Source organism: Salmo salar, chromosome 01 (assembly GCF_965601325.2).
Source record: "Salmo salar chromosome 01, fSalSal1, whole genome shotgun sequence".
In the NCBI taxonomy this organism is placed as follows: Eukaryota; Metazoa; Chordata; class Actinopteri; order Salmoniformes; family Salmonidae; genus Salmo; species Salmo salar.
The window spans coordinates 61757591-61780230 of record NC_138291.1 but is presented as its reverse complement, the minus strand read 5'-3'; the positions used below and the strand labels follow the sequence as shown (position 1 = coordinate 61780230).

The 22640-nt window shown below is 39.8% G+C and overlaps 1 protein-coding gene across 10 annotated transcripts in view; it reads right to left on the bottom strand.

The window, feature by feature from the left end:
* LOC106606791 (zinc finger SWIM domain-containing protein 8) overlaps nt 1-12969 on the bottom strand; it is a 46249-nt gene extending 33280 nt beyond the window's left edge. For 5 of the 10 annotated variants that reach the window (XM_045720746.2, XM_014203196.3, XM_082975670.1 and 2 more), the window contains exon 1: nt 11071-12968. In XM_045720746.2, the coding sequence (XP_045576702.2) occupies nt 11071-11248 (178 nt within the window). In that variant the 5' untranslated portion in view covers nt 11249-12968. Of the gene's footprint in view, nt 1-11070 lie in introns of all 10 variants that reach the window. The other 5 variants (XM_082975688.1, XM_082975709.1, XM_014203158.3 and 2 more) reach the window with 3 other exon arrangements.
* Between the last annotated feature and the right edge of the window lie 9671 nt (nt 12970-22640).

Genomic DNA, 22640 nt, shown 5'->3' with positions numbered 1-22640 from the left:
CAGATTCTCGCAGTATACCTTTAAATAAACCTACCACTTGTGGGTCATTCTCATGAAACCATTAAAATAACATGTCAGTAACGATTTTAAATATAAACATGTAATTTAGTAATATAACAAAATATCATAAGATAGTGTTCTCTACCTTGCACAAAGAGTAATTTCAACATAGGAATTCATTATTTTTGTTTTTTATTGCATTTTCTGCTGAAATTCTCATTACCGCAACGTGTCCAGCTATGTCTGAATTTATGTTATGTTGTAATTTATACACAGTAAAATAAAAATATTATGAAAAAAATAAAATGGATCTTCAAGATGTTTTCAAATGACAGAAAAATTATTAACTGAATATTCATGTATAATAATGAAAAAAATATAGGAAAAATGAAGTGTCCATGACTGATGTTCTCATCCTCCCCAACATTTTTAAAAGACTGTTTACACACACAAATTTTTTTATAAAGTTTGATTTTGAATGAAGCAACATCTGCCAGTACCTTCAAGATGGCTACCGGCAGATCTTTATATTTCTCCAGTTAAAAGTTAAACATTCTCTTACTGCGTACACGACAGTATTGATTATCATTACCGACACAGGTAGTTCTACACATTTAGAAAAACGTTAGATTTAAAATGTTCTATGAAAATATACTTCATTAATGTCTAATTATGTACATTGAGTTAAAATTTGCTTAGTCATCATGGCTTCTCTATTGTTAGCAAAACATGCTAAGGTTCCTCATTTTCGCAACACCATTCTCACTTACCGCTGCAATTTAAGGCCAGTTGCGGTAGAGAGAACTTCTGTTTCGGTAATGAGAATTTAATCATACAGACTATATTTTTAAATGTAATAAACTATTAATTTAAATATTATTTCCTAACTGTTGATATTTTGCTTTATGTCCTGTTTAATTGCTGACAAAATTCAGAGAAAAAGTTTACACCAACCCAGAACTGCTGGAAGAGTACAGAAGGAAGGACAGAGAGAGGTTAGGGGTTGGAGAGGTTACAACAAGCGTAATTAGCATGCATATATATAAAAATAGGAGGCCTATTCCCTCATATAGTGTCTATAGGAAGTCAATACCCTACAGTGTTAGGAAGTCTACACATGCGCACACACACACACAAAATCAGTAAGCCATTTAGTTTATACTATAGGATGTCCACGCACAGTCTGTAAGTGTAAGGCATTCAGTCCCTACTATAGGGATGTGTACACACACAATCTGTAAGCCATTCAGTCCCTACTGTAGGATGCACACATGATGTAAGCCATTCAGTCCCTTCTATAGGATACACACACGGTCAGTAAGCCATTCAGTCTCTACTATAGGATGACGTGCCCATAACAGTAAGATTTTTCCCATGTTTTGAGACATGCTCATTTCATGTCATAATTCCTTTCCATTTACAGATATCAAAAATGAAAACAAATTTGTAAAATCAAGAAAACTCAAGATCTGACAAAGAAGCACCATGAAAAGAAGAAAAAACAGTGGTGGGAAAATTCTAAAAGGTATTAGAGAAGAAAGAAACACCTAAACGCTGTTTTGGACATAACACCATCAAGCCAGGAAGATGACACACTTCAACATTTTCAAGAAGCAAAATGAAGAAGTTATTCAAAATCTTCAAGAAGACACAGCCTCCCCAACAGAACAGCCATTCTCACCTCAGCAGGTAAATGTCCCTGCCATCAACTCAACTCATAAAAGAAGAGAGACATCTCTACAGACACCAGGACCAATGAAGACATCTACCCCAAAGGAATCACCCAAAAAGAGGAACAGAAGAAAACACTATCAAAATTGAGGTCAAAGTTACGCTACACAGAAGAGAAGCTGCTGGAGAGGACCAAAGAGATGGTCAACCTAAAGAAAAGACTGAAAAGACTTGAGATGATGGCCAAGAGGAAGTAGGTAATTGTCAACATGGAAGGCAGAAAGGTCCAGAAGAAAACTACAAAAGGGAGGTCATCAGAGAACATTAGCCAATAACAGCCAGAGAAGACTAATACGCAAACTTGTTAGCCGCTTCCTTCATGTCCACTGTAATAAATGGGAAATCCAGAGATATTCGGAAAAAGGGCCAGATATTCCGTAAGAGAGCCTTAACAGACGCTATGGCAAATCTTCATAGAAGATTTCTGTCTGAGAATCCAAGGCACAACCTTTCCAAGGCTCAATTCTTTAAATTTAAGCCATTTTGGATTGGCCAGCAAAGAGTCAGAGAAACATGTGCTTGCAAAGTGCATGAAATCTTCAGGCCAGAAGTTAAAGAAGCTGCACCAGCTTGGGGGTCATAAACATCATCCCCAAGGGACACTTTACAGGCCAGTGTGTGTAGTGACGATGACATGTGCTGTTCAAATGTTTTTGTATGTGTTCGCTGTTTTTAGCCTGTTTGTTATGTACTTTTGAAGCATTGCAAAATGAAATTGATTGAACTTCAATCCATGATTGTGCCAATATTATCTAATTTGTCTTCTACATTAAATGTTATGTTTTTAACCATACCTCAGTCTTAGTATACTTATTATCATTACCGAAATCATCAACCTCATTTCCAAAACATATGTATCATTACCGCAACAGGTGTTCATTTTATGTTCATTTAATGAAAGGAAAAATAGTAGTTTGATTTTCAATGCAGGCTTGCCACATTCAGGCTTGCCACAATTTTGAAAATATGTCAGGTTTCAATGAAATATCAAAAATATTAGGTTGTAGATTGTGGAAGGTGTTGCGGTAATGAGAGAAAGTCAAAATCAAATAAAACTATTTCAGTGATAAGTAACTGTGCATGACTGTTAATAATCAATTTTTTAAAATGTGAAAATGTATTAGCTTTCCTAATGGTCTTGATGTTTTCAGACCATTCAGGTAATGAGATTTTTAAGGACATGTTTTGGAAAATATGTTCAAAAAGGTTAACTTGTTAGTAAATGAATGCTCAAACACTTCAGACTTTGTTATTAATGCTTAAAAAGGACATTTGTTGATGCAAGTCTTAAAGATTTCATGTTTGAGTCATCCTTGTATTTCAGGCGCCGGAATCACAGACGTGCAAACACAGGTAGTTTATTCACAGAATAATAATAGTGTAGGACTAGTCCAAGAATCTAAGTTTGATGACTTGACAAATGATTTTCTGAAAAATATTTGAAAGGAGGACATTTGTGAGGTTAGGTGTGCACTGTACACAATAACAAAAAAGGTTTTGGCAGGATATGACTCCATTTTCAGGATGACTCAGAACAGGCTGCATTGTCTCTCAAATTCATGTTGACCCAATCATCAGAAAATAAAATAAACTGACAACCAAGCTAGGCCCAGCACACAACCACTACACACCCAAAACAAAGCCCTGGCCCTCAGTGGACACTATCCTCATCCCTGTCCTAACATAGAAGGTTTTAGGGGCTAAGCCCGAGGCAGTTATGAATTCTATGGCATTAGATACTAGGCTTGAGATTTTCAAACAGAGAGAACCAAGGTGGCTTACATCTCTATAAACTAGTGCTGAGTGATTAGTGCCGTTTCGGTTCTATTTTTTTATTTTTTTTTTATTTGGTTTTGTTACAAAAAACATTATCAAATTATGACATTAAAATGATTTGAGCTTCCCTCAGTCATCACCTACCTTTTTCCTGACACTGACAGTGCGTTGAATGAATATTAGCAATTAATAAGAGCCCCATGATGGTAGTGAATGCACATTACTGCTTATCACTATCCATAATTTATTCACATTACTTACTTTAATAAAATATTTAAGTTGAGTATATTACTTTGTTTTTATTTCATTACTTATTTTTAATTCCTTAAAAACATCTCTGCTCTGGCAGTAGCAGCCAGCCAGCCATCATCCTATTTAGCTTGGCTAGTAGTTTTACTAGTTCTTTAATTTGATAAGTTCTTCCAAGTAGATAATAAGCAGTCTTGAAAGTATGCCTTATCTAACATCAACTATCAAATCGGGTAGAGCAGGGGTGTCAAACGTCCGGCCCGCGGGCCGGATCAGGCCCGCAAAGGGGTTTAATCCGGCCCGCGAGATGATTTTGTAAAGTATAAAAATGAGCTGCAATTTTTCAATAAAAGAAACTGCTGTTCCAATTGCGTCCACTGGATGGCGCAATAGCAATTGTGTTAAGCAACCAAACTGTTTATACCGGAGCAGAGCAAGTAGGTCAAGCAAGTGGAGCCAGTCCGGATGAGCTACTTTGTTTTGCCCGCGATATTTATTACGGCTTCTACTTTTAACATTATGTGCTTTGGCACCCTCATTGCCCCAATATGTCTCTGTCAAAAAAGAGAAAAGTGGACGCAGGTGCAGAGTGTTCCAAGAAAAATGGTCATCCTCCTATTTATTCACGGAATTGAATGGGAAAGCTGTATGTTTGGTGTGTTCACAGCATGTTGCAGTGCTGAAAGAGTATAACCTTCGTCGCCACTATGTGAGTCTTCATGCCGACAAATGACAACTTAAGGACAGTGGAGAAGAGAGAAGGTGAATGAACTGTTGGCGGGTCTGAAGAAACAGCAGTCTGTGTTTACTCACAGCCGAGACATCAGTGACGCTGCAGTGAAAGCTAGCTACCTCATTGCTAATGAAATCGCAGTGGCTTCAAAACCATTTAGTGAGGGTGAATTTGTAAAAAAATGCATAATGAAGGCAGCGGAGACTGTGTGCCCTGAAAAGCGCCAGGCTTTTGCAAATATCAGCCTGACAAGAAACACAGTTGCAGACAGGATTTCCGAACTCTCAGTGGATTTGGACAGCCAGTTGAAGCAAAAAGTAAAGTCATTTATTGGGTTTTCAGTTGCAATTGATGAAAGCACGGACATTACAGATGTTGCACAACTGGCCATTTTCATCCGCGGAGTTGATGACACATTGACCGTCACCCAGGAGTTTGTGGAGTTGGTGCCGATGACAGATACAACGACAGCAGCTGATATTTTCAACGCACTCGTCGGCGCGCTGGACAGGGTCGGAGTGGACTGGTCCCGCGCTGTCAGCCTGGCTACAGATGGTGCGCCCTCAATGATCGGGAAAAAAAGCAGGCGTTGTGACAAAGTTCAGAGAGAAAGTGCAATCTGCAAATGAAGGACGTGATTTTTGGACTTTTCACTGTATTTTGCACCAGGAGGCTTTGTGTTGCAAGTCATTAAAGATGGATAACGTCATGAAGGTGGTCATCCAAACTGTTAATTTAATCCGATCCAGAAGCCTGAATCACCGTCAGTTTGACAGCCTTCTCAGAGAGAAAGACCACATCTATGGCCTGCCATACCACACTGAGGTAAGATGGTTAAGCCGAGGTGCTGTGCTTAGGCGTTTCTTTGATTTACGAGAAGAAATTGAACAGTTCATGGAAGAAAAGGGCAAACCAGTGTTAGAATTTCATTCCGCAGAATGGATGCAGGACCTTGCATTTATGGTGGATGTTACAGATCACCTGAATAACTTGAACAAACAGCTGCAAGGGCGCAACAAAGTCGTCACGCAGTATTATGACAGCATACGTTCTTTCAAGTTGAAGCTGTCATTGTGGGAGACGCAACTCGCCGGTGGTGATGCAGCTCACTTCCCCTGTCTGAAAAATGTGTGCGCGACCCAACATGTGGCAGACATGAAGCGGTTCAAAGATAAAATAACGGGACTGTTACGGGAGTTTGAGCAACGCTTTCAGATTTTTGGTGAACTGGAGAAAGACTTCAACGTTTTTTGCTCGCCATTCACCGTGAATCCCTCTGATCTGCCCGTCAGCATCCAACTTGAAATAATAGACTTGCAGTGTGACTCGGATATGAAGGGCAAATTTGCCGCAGCTGGCTTGGACACATTTTATCAGAATCTCTTGCCAGGTTACCCCAACTTGACAGCCCTCGCTGCAAAACTGTTGTGCATGTTTGGAACCACATATCTTTGTGAGCAAGTTCTCTCTGTAAAGAGCATAAATAAAACAAAGCTGCGCTCAAGGCTCACGCACAAGCACTTGAATCACATCCTTAAGTTGGCTGCCACTCAGGATGTGACGCCTGATATTGATGCGCTGGTGAAAGCTAAAAGATGCCAGGTATCAGGAGTCAAATAAACTATGCAACCCCACTTAAAGTGCTGCATGAGACACCCTGATATAGTTCTGTGAACTGTGATATACTTCTGTGAATCACTGAGGCATTGTGTGTTTGTGTTCTCTTTTTCTTTAGAATTTTCAAATAAACTTGAGGTGTTTTATGATTAATAGTGATGTTGTGCTTGTACTATTGTGGACACACTGTCCTCAGGCTCCAGCTTTATGTTTTATGTTGATCGTATTAAAACAAAGAAAACAATCTGAAGTTGTTGTTTTTAAGTTATATATACCATGATTTTACCGGTCCGGCCCACTTGGGAATAGATTTTCCTCCATGTGGCCCCTGAGCTAAAATGAGTTTGACACCCCTGGGGTAGAGCTACCTCACAAACTGTCACTGTGTCATAGAGCTCGCCAGCTCGTAGTACCAAATTAGTTAGCATTTTATAACTTTGGTTTGTTAGGCATTCTTATGGGAGAAATTAATGGGGTTTTGGGACATACACCGAAAATAAGGTCTGAGGTTAACGCAGGCTTAGGAGATCTTAGAAATGTTCTTCTATGAGATAATATCAGTTCGTTAAGATGGATGACCATTATGTGCTCAAAATAAGTCAGCCAGTTGATAAGCCGCTGTCAGAAATGGTACTACATTAGCCGCAACATTTTTCACGTCACACCAACCACGCAAACTAGTCCGCCAAAAAGCTAGTTAGCGTTCTGCTTATCAGCTTGAAAAAAAACCGCAAGGATGGTATATTGGTTTGCTCCAGGCTGCAACCATCTCTCTTCAGCAGGAAGATGCTAGTTTTTTCGGTTCCCAGACGATGTTGATAAGGTCTGTCTGATAAGGTAAACCAAGCCTGTTAGCTAGACAAAGCATGCGATTTATTTTTTTACATGCTAGCACATCGTTAGCGTTTTACTTGTTTTGATTACATAAATGCTTCAAAATCCACAAAAAGTGTTATGTGATCAGATTATCTCATAGAATAAAACATTTAAGATCTCCTAAGCCTGTTTACCACAGACCTTATTTTCAGCATTTATCCAAAAAGCCTAAACATAAAAAAATTAAAAATATATTTCCTCATAGGCTTTCGCCAACGAGCCATGGCAGAGGTAGCCTCTGTTAGTACATATACAAAAAGACAGCATTACTATTGCTCTCTATTCCTCTCTCATGTGGTCTGTGTATATGCACTTCGGTCTGTGGTCAGAAATAGGCGCAATGGATTATGGTCATTGTAGTTAAGTTCAGTGCAGAAACATGGTAATTAAGTTCAAAATTTGCCTAATGAAAACTACAACTTCCAAGCAGCCCAGCATCCCACATAGTGCTTAGCCTAATTTATCTCGTGAATTATTTGATTTTTCTCTGGAGAACCAGCGCGTTGAGCTCACAAAAAAAAAATGGAATTAAAGTAATTGAACAGACATCGGTCAATTTTGTTGTTTAATAACTTTGGGAAAAGAACAACATTTTGGTTAAATCGCTCAGCATTACTATAAACACCTGCTCCCCTGTAAGCTACAAATAGGAAGGAGAGCGAGGGAGAAAGGGGAAAGAGAAAAATAGGGGGAGCGCAGTAACAGCAGCGATGGTGCAGTAACAGGGTCTCGCAGAGTCCTTGTTGCCATCCAGTCACTGCCAGTTGCACGGTGACTAACTCCTTACTGACCAATCAGGAGAGAGCAAGGGGGGTGCCACGCTCAAACAGCTGTTCCATTGTAGAGTGGTGAAGGATTGCTGCTCACACACATGCCCAGTAGGTTGTGTGCTTACTGGCTCTCTCCAGTCTGTGGTTAGGAAGAAATAGATCAACAGAGCCAACAGATGCATAGGGCCTAACCAAAACCCTAACCTTACCCTACATTTTGAGCAATTGAGATAAAGGTTAAATAAATATATTTCTCTCTAACTCGGCAAGTCAGTTAAGAACAAATTCTTATTTACAATGACAGCCTACCTCGGCCAAACCCTAACGATGCTGGGCCAATTGTGTGCCGACCTATGGGACTCCCAATCACGGCCGGTTATGATACAGCCTGGACTCGAACCAGGGTCAGTAGATATAAGCTAGCTTTCAAGGTGTAACCTTCAGTAAAATCTCTTACTGATCTGACTTTTTGGGGGATCTGACAGTGACTTTAGATGAGGATTTTGAGGTTTGGCAACTCTTTCATGCAAGATCAGCAGAAATACGCAGATTGATAAAATTGGGGGTTGTATTACTAAACCACAATCCCCAGCTCTGAACTGAATGACCTGCACAAGACAAAGCCCTCTATACAGCCCACAGCTGACTCCACTCCACCCTTCCCCTACCACTCCTTAAACGTAAACAAACAGGCCTGACCGCGCACACACACCCTCCCCCAAACTCCCCTAGCTGAGGCTTCTAATAAATATATCTCCCCCACCAGTTCCTTAGTTGCTTGTACAACCCACACGGGTCGGCGCTCTGTTTACCCCTCCCCAGCTGCCGTCCAATAAGCCAGCTCAGAGAACTCTGCTGAGACTCCAGGACCCCCACTCACACACGGACGCCAGTGTACAACTCCACCCACACAGCCAGGCCGGCCAACATAACAAATCATTGACAGATTAAGTCACTCCAACAGCACGATCCTCAATGAAACCAAAGTTTAAAATAAATAAATATATATATACACACATACACATACACACACACATATATACATATATGAGAGAGAGAACAAAAATAAACGCAACATGCAATAATTTCAACGATTTTACTGAGTTACAGTTCATATAAAGAAATCAGTCAATTAGAAATAAATAAATTAGGCCCTAATCTATGGATTTTACATGACTGGGCAGGGGGCGCAGCCATGGGTGGGCATAGGCCCACCCACTGGGGAGCCAGGCCCAGCCAATCAAAATTTGTTTTTCCCCACAAAGGAGCTTTATTACAGACCAAAATACTCCTTAGTTTCATCAGCTGTCTGAGTGACTGGTCTCAGATGATCCCACAGGTGAAGAAGCTGGATGTGGAGGTCCTTGGGCTGGCATGGATACACGTGGTCTGTGGTTGTGAGGCCGGTTGGATGTACTGACAAATTCTTTAAAATGACGTTGGATGTGGCTTATGGTAGAGAAATTAACATTAAATTCTCTGGCAACAGCTCTGGGGGACATTCTTGCAGTCAACATGCTAATTGCATGCTCCCTCAAAACTTGGCATTGTGTTGTGACAAAACTGCACATTTTAAAGGGTCCATTTATTGTCCCCAGAACAAGGTGCACCTGTGTAATGATTATGCTGTTTAATCAGCTTCTTGATATGCCACACCTGTCAGGTGGATGGATTATCTTGGCAAAGGAGAAATGCTCACTAACAGTGTTGTAATCAAATTTGTGCACAACATTTGAGAGAAATACGCTTTTTTGTGCGTATAGGAAACTTCTGGGATCTTTTATTTCAGCTCATGAAACATGGGACAAACACTTTACATGGTGTGTTTATTTTTGTTCAGTTTTTATGCATGTCACATACACCAGATGTGTGCAGTGAAATGTGTGGTTTTACAGGATCAGCAGTAGTACAGCACCCCTGGAGCAAATTAGGGTTAAGTGCCTTGCTCAAGGGCACAGTGACAGATTTTTCACATACTTTACTCTGGGATTCGAACCAGCAACCTTTCTGTTACTGACCCAACACTTAACCGGTAGGCTGCCTAGCCTATACAACATTATCTACTTTAGTAGAGAAAGTAAGTAATACATTTTGGAGAACAATGTTGTAGACCTGAGGTTAGGAGGGTGTAGAAAGAAATGACATGATGCAAGTATTATGGAAACTACCCTGCAAATAAACGAATGGGTTATCAGCAATGACATCACAGCCAATAGGCCTAAATTAAAGGAGGAATCAGTGACATGGGCAGCCAGCACTTGCACTCCCATTGGCAAAGTGTCCCATACTGATGAGTTCAGGGCCCTTTGAGGACTCTCCAAAGAATAAGAAGCAGAGCAACATGGGCTGTTGTTGTGCAGTCAACAAATGGGCTTCATTCTGAGAGAACAGGCTTGCTATGCCTCAATTCTGGGAAAATGGTATCCTAGGAAGGCCACACTATGTAAAATGCACACAGCCTAAATGATCAATGGTCAAATGATGAGGACAGGACAACCAACTGGAAATTAGGACCAAATTAATTATTTTTTATCTAGGCTACACTGATCAAAGCAGTTTACAAATGTAGGCCTACACCATTATTCAAATTTACAATAAAAGGCTACTACTTCTTCATTGGCCGAGCAGCACTTACAGTGATACAGCCTCTGCAGAAGTCAGTACATTCATAGTTCTTGCGCCTCGCGGAGCAGCGCAGAGCTGTTGTCAAGGAAGTGAGTTTGTATTTATATAGGACCTCCAGCCCTCACCTACCGTGAACCAATCATGTCAATGTGGAGCTATACAGAGCCCTCAGCATTATTACAAATTTTGAGAGTCGCACGGTGATGCGGTACAGAGCTAAATTTGGCCTCTGCGTGCTGCCAGAGGCTCCGTAATTGCGTCACACCATCCATACAGTGCCTCCGACCACATTTTCGGATCAAGCATAAATTGTCTCTTAGTGAAGATAATGTGCAATATTACATTTTATAAATTACTTTGGAGATTGATATGTATAGTCACATTGACATATCTTTGAACTTTCTATTCTGAAAGCAGGCTAATGCATTTGTGTAATGTTTGTTTGAAATGTTCACAAGAAAACACTGACATCCAAAACAAACAACAAATTCAGATTCAAGACAGGCTTTCAGATGGTTTGGATCCATCATCACAGGCACTTTAAGTAATGAGAGAAGTGAGAACCCATGCTGGCCACCACACAATGTTATTTGGCAACAGGCATCAAGTGGTTTTAAGTGGTCAAAGGTCAATATGAGGACACAAAGTGTAACAAGAGGATGTGAGTACGAGTAATAGAATGTGTGTGTTTACCTTTAATCTTAACTGTAGGAGAATTTGGTCCACCCGACTGTTTTCTCCATCCCCTCCAGTTCTGACACAGACTCTCAGCTTCTGATATGAAGGAGCAGAGCGAGTCCTCCTCGAACCGGTCAGAATCTTCGAAGGAGAACCTTTCTCCGTCTTCCCACTCGGCGAACATTAGTTCCATTACATCCACTGTAGGCTATATAACTCAGGATTCAAGTGGACTGTACAATAGCCAAGGCCTTCCGTCAAAGGATAAAAAAAATAAAAGGGTGAGAATGGCCCACCACTGACAGGCAGCAGAAGGAAAGAACACTTCCACAAGTCTCCAGTAAAAGTTGGGGGAAGGGTGAGCGCAACACAACCAAAACACTGCTGAGAGCTCACTGTAGTCTTGCTGGCAAGCTACACAATAAAACAATAATATCCATTCTCAACAGTAGGGGAAAAAAATACTTTGTCACAAATTGTACCAAATTAGTATTCAGTATATCTGGAAAAGGGAGGCACAACTAGGGCACACAAGGACTTTGTTTCTCATCTTTCTTACCAAGGCCTTGCCATTTAGGGTGATAACTTATCTGAGACACCGTATATCCATGTCGTCTGAGAAAGTTGATCCCAGTCCGGTAACAATTTAGTTTCTGTCCCCTACCACCACACAGTTTCGAGTTGGACTGTTTCTGCTTGACTGTCTAGTTGAGTGGACAGTACTTCGAGGGAGACGACCCCCACTCACTTACAAGTCACCCATAGACACATATTGATAGGGTTCTTATCTAACTAATTTTAATGAAACACTTTCTACATTGGCTACGATTAACCCAACTCGTCCAAATAAATATTTACGTCAACTATTGTACTTCACTTTAAAATTAAATCTACCTAAACGTAACTTGTTTTCCTCCATTTCCAACCTCCTCGATGAATCAGCTGTGCTACACACTGCCCGTCTTGAGACAACCGGACATAATGTTCCAAAAGCTTGCAAGCAATACAACCTAGCAGGCCTATTTAATTTCCCCTGTGGGTAAAACGTGAATAAAATAACAAGTGAAATCCAGATAGAATGAGAGACGGTAGGTTTCTTTGACAGACACTCACTACTCAAGCTTGAGGAGCTGATAGCTTGCTAATAGCTCTAGCATTAGCCAACTAGCTAAACTATCTGCTAATGCTAACTAGCCAGCTAACTACAGTAGTAAGCGAACACTGGCCAACAAGAGTAGGTTGCTAAATCAGCTAGCTAACATCTCAAAAATACAAGAGTCTCGATTGTCATTATTCACAATTGTGGTAGGTAGGAGTTCTAATTTGTGGGAAACATTGTAAAAATTAGCTAATATCCTTTCAAACACGGTCTCTGGCAGGATACCCTTGGTCCTAATCCATGTCTCAAAGCCCAAGCTAGCTAGCTAGCTAGCTAGCTAGCTACAGCAGCACCCGCTCCAACAAGGGCTTTGGTGTTTGTTTACCTTGACACCTTTAAAGACCTACACATCCGTCAAACTTGACTGACTACATACTATTTTCGAGCAACGGTCTTCGGTAATGGTGCACGGTTAGTTTTATATTTGTTGGATTGCAAATCGCCTCTATTAGCTAATAGACTTGACTCGAATCAATTTGCCTTTGTATTTATATTTTTTTTTAAAGCTTCTTCGCTCGAGCCCCACTGGTTCCCGATGACTCCGAGTCCGGATACTGCAAAAAAAAGAAGAAAAAAAAGACCCTTCTTCCCTACTGACACCGGTAGTCCTACCGTTCCCACGTTGTGTCTTTGAGCCTTCTAACGACACCGGGGTCCCTCCAAATTGTCTCAACAGTTCCCCACTCTTCCACTCTCCCTGGTCGGGAAGATGGCTCTCCTGCTCTCGTTGGCTTCAGCAGTGCTTGGCTGTTGCCTCTATCAGCTGATTTTAACTTCAGCCTCGTTTTCGCTAGCGTCAAACTCTCATCTGGCTGTACAAATCTTGGCACAGGCGCCACCAAAATTGACCCTTTTCACAACCCTATCCTAACTACCACTCAGATTTCAGAGTGGTCAATAATTGCCCTTTAGACAAAACTAAATGATGGTTGTCTGCATTCATGGCCTAATTGGTTTTGACAACTTTATATGCTGAAAGTATGAATGCAAAAAGTATGTTATGTTTCAGCCTTCTGTTATTTTGCTAATGCCTATGCAGGCGGTTGTTACATGCAAACCATAGATGAGCCATGTGTTCACTTGCCATATATATTTTGCTTGTATATTTTGTATATTTCGTATTTAATATAGATGCATTCTATTGTAATAGGTACTGATATATAGATTTGCTGATGTATTTTCTTGCCCAATATGCATTCAGGGCTCGAACCACCCAGTTTATAACTTATACCGCCTGGTGATGGCACCTGGCAAGTTAAAACTCCACCCATGCAAAACCTGCTGATAAGAAGGTCCCATCTTGTATTTTCAACCAGCAACTATCAGGAAATCACACTTTTACAGTGCTAGTGTCATCAGCTGTCTTACCGCCAAAAGGACAAGATGCACGGACAACCGGTAAAGTGCGTTAAAATATAATTCTATTCAACATTCTGGCTTGTAGAGGTCGTAAGAGGGAACGTTCCTGATTCAAATGTTTTTTTTCTGCCCGACGTAGTATTTAATAAAATTCAAATTTGTGTTTCCAGGCAATAGTCCAGTGCTTGTCTTGTTATGTTTGATGTGTCTTTACTGAGTGTGTGTCCAATCCATCTCTATTTCTTTCTACTGATTACATTGCTGATAGCCTCCTGTATCATTTTTGTCCTCAAGTTGGATATTTTGTTTGGCCACCATATCCTCAGAATGTAACGCAGGGAGTTGTTGGTGAAGACAGGAAGTTTATTGATTAGGAATTGTGTGAATATTGGTGTTTAAGGAGAGCTGTGATGAGAGCCATATGGGGCGGAGTGTCATGAAGGCATGTCGAGCTTTGCTGATGCATAGCTCTACATCCTTATGAGAATCTTTACTCCTTAGATAACAATTTTAGTGACTCTAAGGATCTCCTTGATTCTATGGAGAATGTTAATTCGGTTAGTGAAGAATTCAATCGTTGAATTCTTGTTGTCAAGATTTATCCATTATGGACATCCAGTATGGGGTTGCTCAGTTAAAAAATAACAAATCTCCAGGTTGTGATGGATTAACCTCTTAATTTTACAAAACCTCTGAAGAAATAGCTCAATTTCTACTTGAAACCTTTAAGGAGGCTTTAAAGAAGGGAGAACTACCTGCCTCTCTGAAGCAAGGGGTTATTACTCTTATACCTAAACCACACAAGGATCTCCTAAGTATTGATAATTGGCGTCCAATCACACTCCTAAATAACGACTACAAAATTATAGCCTTAATCTTTGCAAAAAAGTTAAAGTCTTGCTTGAATGATCTGATTGACGAATGTCAATCAGGGTTTATGAAAGGGCGCCATATATCTAATAATCTGAGGCTGGTGTTAGACTTGGTTGAGTATTGTGATCTATTGGATGACTTCCCTGTTATCCTATTTTTGGATTTTCAGAAAGCATTTGATACAGTAAGTCACAATTGTATCTTTGATTGTCTTAAGCATTTGAAATTTGGTAGTTTTTTTGTTGATGCTATTAGAACTCTGTATAATGGTGGCAATAGCTGTATCAAACTCTGTCATGGAACATCCTCACAAGGTTTAACATTTACAAAGGAATACAACAACGTTGTCCAATTTCACCTTTTTTATTTTTGTTAGTATCTCAAATTCTATGCTCATTAGTTAATAAAAGTCCATTTGAAGGCATTACATTCCAGGTCAGAGAGATCAAGATATCCCAACTGGCAGATGACACCTCACTTTTTTTGAAAAATGTGTCACAAGCTAGATTAGCATTGGATATCGTGAAGCAGTTCTCCAAAATCTCAGGTTTGGCATTAAATCTTTCCAAATGTGAGATGTTTGTTTTGAAAGGAGCTGTCAATCCAGCAGATTGTAACATCTCTGAAAAAGATACTGTAACCTACCTTGGTGTAAAGATCATCAAAAATCTTAAGGCTGTGAATGATCTTAATTTGAACCCTGTAACTGAATCTGTCAACAAAGAAATAATCCTCATGGTTAGGGAGGGATTTAAGTCTTCAAGGAAGGGTGCTTTTATCCAAAGCTGAGGGGCTATCTCGTGCATCCTATCTTTTTTTATCTATTGACATTCCCAAATCCACTTGCTGTAGATAGGCTTGATAGGCTTTTGTACAACTTCATATGGAAAAACAAGCCACATAAGATAAAAAGAGATGTTATCACCAACAGGGTTTGTGATGGCGGTCTAAATGTCTTAGACTTCACTCTCTTCAATCAGATATCAAAGGTTAACTGGATTAAAAGGTACATAAAAAATCCTCATAGTTTCTGGAATATTATACCTCATTTTGTTTTTCAGAAGTTCGGAGGGCTTAATTTCTTACTACAATGTCCATATATTGTGGGTAAACTTCCTGTGAAACTGGCAGCTTTTCACAAGCAGGCTTTAATGTGCTGGGCTTTGTTGTATAAACACAACTTTTCACCTCATAAATGTTTTATATGGAACAATGGGTCGATATTACATAAAAACAAGATGTTATTTAACCATAAATGGTTCTCGAAAAACATTGTCCTTGTCAGCCAATTAGTTCATATTAGTGGGAATCTATTTACACGGAGAGAATTTATGGAAAGATATAACTTTGAGGGTTCAAGCAAGGAATATGACACTGTTATTAAAACTATACCTAGTGGGATAAAAACTTTACTTCAGAATAATGCATATTTTGGAATATCTCCAATTGTAAGCGATATCAAGGTGAATGGCATTGGTCTACTAGATACGAAATTCAACAATCATTTATTAAAACCTGTTAGGGATAGGGGGCAGTATTTTCACGTTTGGATGAAAAGCGTGCCCAGAGTAAACTGCCTGCTACTTGGGCTCAGAGTCAAATATTAGCATTTTATTAGTAGATTTGGATAGAAAACACTCTGAAGTTTCTAAAACTGTTTGAATGATGTCTGTGAGTATAACAGAATTCATATAGCAGGCAAAAACCTGAGAAAAATCCAACCAGGAAGTGGGAAATCTGATGCTTGTAGTCTTTTCAAGTCATTGCCTATCTAACACACAGTGACTTAGGGTTCATTTTGCACTTCCTAAGGCTTCCACTAGATGTCAACAGTCTTTAGAACCTAGTTTCAGGCTTTTGCGGTGAACACAGAGCGAACAAGAAGGCCGGGAAGTTGATGACTCAGAAAATGACATGAGTTTTGTGGCGCGCATTGACGTGATGAGGTAGCTGTGTTCCATAACGTTTTTCAAGACATTGGAATTGTCCAGTTGGAATATTATTGAAGTTTTATGTTAAAAAGGCCCTAAAGATTGATGCTATACAACGTTTGACATGTTTGAACGAACGTAAATATAACTTTTTTTGACTTTTCATCGTGAAATTTGGGCGCGCTTCCTACATTTGGAGTAGCTTACTGAACGCGCAAACAACAAGGAGGTATTTGGACATAAATTATGGACTTTATCGAACAAAACAACATTTATTGTGGACCTGGGATTCCTGGAAGTGCCTTCTGATGAAGATCATCAAAGGTAAGTGAATATTTATAATGATATTTATGATTTTAGATGACTCCAAAATGGCGGGTATCTGTATTGCCTGTTGTATTTTTCTGAGCGCCGTACTCAGATTATTGCAACTTGTGCTTTCCCCGTGAAGCTTTTTTGAAATCTGTCACAGCAGTTGCATTCAGGAGATGTTGATCTATAATTCTTTGAATAACAGTTTAATATTTTATCAACGTTTATGATGAGTATTTTCATAAATTGTTGTGCTGATTCACCAGCAGTTTTGGAGGAAAAATATTTTCTGAACATCACGCGCCAATGTAAAAGGGGGTTTTTGGATATAAATATGAACTTTATTGAACAAAACATACATGTATTGTGTAACATTGAGTCCTAGGAGTGTCATCTGATGAAGATCGTCAAAGGTTAGTGCCTAATTCTAGCTGTATTTATGGTTTTTGTGACCCCTCTCCTGCTTGGAAAATGGTTGTGTGGTTTTTCTTGTGTTGGCACTGTCCTAACATAATCTAACTTTATGCTTTCGCCGAAAAGCCTTTTTGAAATCGGACAATGTGGTTGGATTAAGGAGAGGTTTATCTTTAAAATGGTGTAAAATAGTTGTATGTTTGAGAACTTTGAATTATGACATTTTGTTGTTTTGAATTTGGTGCTCTGATTTTTCACTGGCTGTTGAATAGTGTGAACCGTGGGTGGGACGGTAGCGTCCCACGCAGCCCTGAGAAGTTAAGTCTATTTTCCTATGACCATAAGGGTACAAAAAAAATTTCTTTGGGGAGTTTTTCAGGCTAGTGATTTTAATTTGATTATGTTAATTGCAATTTTGTTTTATCTTGTGACCAGTAGTAGTGTATTTATACATTACTCTCATGGAGAGTTATGTGTTAAAAATGGGGCGAAGGTGGGTTTATAAAGAATTGTTATAAGGTTATTTTGAAACTCCCACTATTTTGGCTTAAGGAATGTTTAGTGACCTAGCTAAGTTTTATTTTCCCTTAGGTAGTTAGCTGTTGTTGTATGCAGATTATATTTTTGTGAGAAATTTAACACAACAAGGCTGTGAAATTGATATAATACTATTATTATATTTTGTTGTTGAATAAAATTATAAAGTTAGCAAGAATAAGTTTTAATTATGGTAGACTTATGTTAAGTATTTAGGACATATTTTAAGCCAACAGGACAGGGAAATGGCTAGAGATAGAAAAACAGTGATTTTATAAGCGTTAAAATTAATTATGAAAATAAATATGATGCAGTTCTTAGGGATGGCAAATTACTGTAGATAATGGATCCCTCACTATGCAACATATATTAAATTATTGATGGGACTGATTTAAGATTAACCCATGTTATTGTTAGATAAAATACAGTGGACTCCCGAAGGAGAGATTTCATTAGTACAGATAAAACATATGCTATGTTTAGCATTCGTTTTAGTTTTATTTAATTATTAGAAGATTTTTATTCAACCTGTTGTGGTATGGGGGCAGTATTTTCACGGCCGGATAAAAAACGTACCCGATTTAATCTGGTTACTACTTCTGCCCAGAAACTAGAATATGTATATAATTAGTAGATTTGGATAGAAAACACTCTAAAGTTTCTAAAACTGTTTGAATGGTGTCTGTGAGTATAACAGAACTCATATGGCAGGCCAAAACCTGAGAAGATTCCATGCAGGAAGTGCCCTGTCTGAGAATTTGATGTCCTTCTGTTGCATCTCTATCGACATTACAGCATCTGTGCTGTAACGTGACACTTTCTAAGGCTTCCATTGGCTCTCTAAAGCCGCCAGAAAGTGGAATGGGGTGTCTGCTGTCTCTGGGCAAAGTACAGCAGCAGAGATTGTAAGTGGTCAGCCTGGGGACAGTTAGACCGGAGATGCGCGTTCACAAGACTTCTCCATTTTTTTCTTTCAGTCTTTGAATGAATACAACGTTGCCCGGTTGGAATATTATCGCTATTTTATGAGAAAAGTAGCATAAAAATTGATTTTAAACAGCGTTTGACATGCTTCTAAGTATGGTAATGGAATATTTTGACATTTTTTGTCACGAAATGCGCTCGCGCGTTACCCTTCAGATAGTGACCTGAACGCACGAACAAAACGGAGGTATTTGGACATAAATATGGATTATTTGGAACAAAAACAACATTTCTTGTGGAAGTAGCAGTCCTGGGAGTGCATTCTGATGAAGATCAGCAAAGGTAATACAATATTTCTAATACTAATTCTGAGTTTAGTTTGCGCCGAACTTGGCGGGTGTCAATAGCTCGCCGTGATGGCGAGCTATGTACTCAGAATATTGAAAAATGTGCTTTCGCCAAAAAGCTATTTTAAAATCTGACACAGCGATTGCATAAAGGAGTTCTGTGTCTTTAATTCTTAAAATAATTGTTATGTATTTTGTCAACGTTTATGATGAGTATTTTTGTAAATTCACCGGCAGTTTTTGGTGGGAATACATGTTCTGAACATCACACGCCAATGTAAAAAGCTGTTTTTGGATATAAATATGAACTTGATTGAACAAAACATACATGTATTGTATAACATAATGTCCTAGGAGTATCATCTGATGGAGATCATCAAAGGTTAGTGCTTCATTTAGCTGTGTTTTGGGTTTTATTGACATATATGCTTGCTTGGAAAATGGCTGTGTGATTATTTTGGTCTATGTACTCTCCTAACATAATCTAATGTTTTGCTTTCGCTGTAAAGCCTTTTTGAAATCAGACAATGTGGTTAGATTAACGAGAGTCTTATCTTTAAAATTGTGTAAAATAGTTCATTGTTTGAGAAAATTGAATTGTGGTATTTTAGTTGTTTTTGTATTTCGCGCCATGCGATTCCATTGGCTGTTGGCTAGGGTCCCACTGGCGGAACAGCGTTCCTGTCCACAACAGGATATGTCAGGTGGAGGCCTGTTTAGGTTTTCCTCGAAGTGTACTTTCCAGCATTCCAGTTGTTGGGATTGTTTGGTAAGAAGGTTTCCACGTTTGTCTCTGATGGAGTGGCTTCGGCTCCTGTTCTTCCCATGCCAGCTTTCTGGTGATCTTATACAACTCCTTGGAATTGTGTTGCTTGGCTGCCACCTCTGCCTCACTAGCAAGTTGTTCAGTGTGTGCTTTCTTGTCCCTCTTGCATCTCTTTCTAACCACCTTGTTTCTGTGTTGGTATTCCTGTCGCATACTTTTTCTTGGCGTCATCCATTCCCTGTTAAGTTTGGTCTCCCTCCTTGCCTCAATTTTTTTTCCAGGTGTCATCTGTGATTGTCTTTTCTCCTAACTTCCCTGTGGCCTAGGACTTCTTCACAAGGCTTCACAAATCTTGACCACTTCATCAATGATTTCTCCCTCTGCCAATGCTTGAAATCTGTTTAATAGAGATATTCCCCAATTCCTGGCATATCTAGTTATTTAGTAGTTTTCTCATCTCAAATCGCCTCTGCACCCTACTGCCCACCTTGCTCTTTACTGCCAACTTCATCTGGAATTCTCCTACCAGGAGGTGATGGTCTGAGTCGATGTCAGACCCTCTTTTGACTCATGACATCCAGAAGAACTCTCCTCCATTTCCTGGTTATTGTTATGTGATCAATCTGGTTTTCTGTTCGGTGGTCTGGGGATATCCATGTGGCTTTGTGGGTGGGGTTGTTGTGGGAAAATACTTCCTCCAATTGCCAGCTCATTGAGGGCACAGAAGTCTGTGAACAGAAGAACATTCTCATTCATCTGTCCTAGACCGTCTCTCCCAATTGTGCCCCTCCAGTTGTCATTGTCCTTTCTGATCTTGGTCAAATACTTATTTCCCTCATTTAAATGCAAATCATTTTATAACATTTTTGACATGCGTTTTTCTGGATTTTTTTGTTGTTATTCTGTGTCTCACTGTTCAAATAAACCTACCATTAAAATTATAGACTGATCATTTCTTTTTCAGTGGGCAAACATACAAAATCAGCAGGGGATCAAATACTTTTTTCCCTCACTGTATGTCCACCAATACAATTTGGATGTCTCTTTTGGGTACTTTTTGAATAACTGCCTGAGCTGTTGATAGAAGGCGTCTTTCTTTTCGAAGTCAGCTGAGCTGGTTGGAGCATAGCACTGTATGAATGTAGTATTGCACCCTTTAGATGTAAATCTAGCTGTGATGATTCTTGCAAACACTGGCTTTCAGTCAATCAGGCTCTTTGCTGCATTTTTTTCACAGAAGTCGTCCAACTCCATGTTTTTGTGGGTCTTCTTCATTTGTGCTTCCAGAGCAAAGGAAGGTTTCACCCTGGTGGTTTCTATTTCACCAAACATGTTCCACCTGCTTTCACAGACTCCAACAATGCTCAGGTTGTATCTTCTCATCTCTCTGGCTAGTTGTGACAGCTTACCTGTCTGGTGTAATGTTCTGACATTCTAGCATCCAATTCTCACTCTTTAACTTGAGCTGTAGTAGACTTTTCCTCCTCTGGGCTTTCAGTTGAGTTTGGCCCAGGGGATTCAGACACCCTTCTATGGTAGTCTGTTCGGCTCAGGTTTTGGAGATGTTGAGTTTACATAGTTTTGGTTTCTGTAATCATGCTTTGTCTGACCCCTCACCCTAGACCTGTTTGGTTAGACCTACTGAGAGTTACCTCCCACCGACATATCTCTAAAGGGTCGTTGAGGTACACATGCCCCCTCACAGTGGCACAGTGTAAAGACAACAGTTCTCCCTGTGAGAATGACCTTAATTACCTTAATACCAGTAGACAGCATTTTAGCTGTTAGGCTTTTAAAATATCTATATGAATCATTGAACTAATTAAGTGTGCAACACTATGCACAATATGGTTTGGATGAGAAGCTCCTGTATAGTTTTAATTGCTATCCTTATTTTGTTTGTCTATATACTACGGTATGCTAATAGCTGCACTCACACATGAAGCAGGAATGTGGCTTTGGCTAAACCACATCCAAGACTAGTGTAAACAGAAAACTTGAAAATCTGATGTTGAGGAGAGAGACTTCATTGGGAGTATGGAGGTGGATGGCAAAACACAAGCAGTTTTGCAAGCGGCGTGGTTTGTGGTGCTCGCTCCCATGAACGGCGCCACTGGCTCGGCAATCATGGCGCCGAAAGATGAAATGAAGTCCTGAGTGGCCACCGTGCATGATTAACCAATGAGCGGAGTTCATCTTATCAACCAATCAATGACAACATTCAAGCTGGCAAAAACCGGGACCACTGGTCTCTACACACGGTTGGCAGATTTTCTTGTGGTTCAGTTGCCATTTACCGCGGCCCATCTGTAGGCACCTTAATAGAGTTGTGATAAGGACCATGGCCTCTATTTGATCAATTGGCCACTGCACAGTTGATGTCTCTTAAGCAATTCCGAAAAAAATATAGACGGTTTGATGTCAGTTTGTTTCCATTTCATTCTGTCAATGTAGCCTATCAGTGTTTTCCCTCCTTTTAGCATCTGCCATGGTATTCACAAGCTGCCTAATGCAAAACAAAGAGCTAATCCAAGACCTCAGAACTTGCCAGCAGTCTATATATACACATAAGAATGAGAGAATCGTTTCAAAAGTAGCTGTTCTAACATTCACAGAGTGAGCCTAGAAGGAGTTTAGGAAACCCAGCCTGGATTCCCTTTCTGTCGTCTGTCTTTGTTCCTCAAAAATGTTCGATTCGGGACAGTGACACATTTTAGGCACAAAGCAAGAAACTTCAGATCGCTCAATGGGCCTGCTCCTTGCCAGGTTTGCCTCATGGGATGAGAACCACAGTGCCAGCTTAGTTTAGGAGAGTTTACTTCTGTCAACATCAATGATTACTCTTGTGCAGGTAGTATTGCAATTGTGCACCAAATGTGAACGTGTAGCAATTTAGCGCCACCGATCTTGGGCAGAATCCCATTCAGCTATTATTACAGTTTGATATGCAAACACAGCACTGA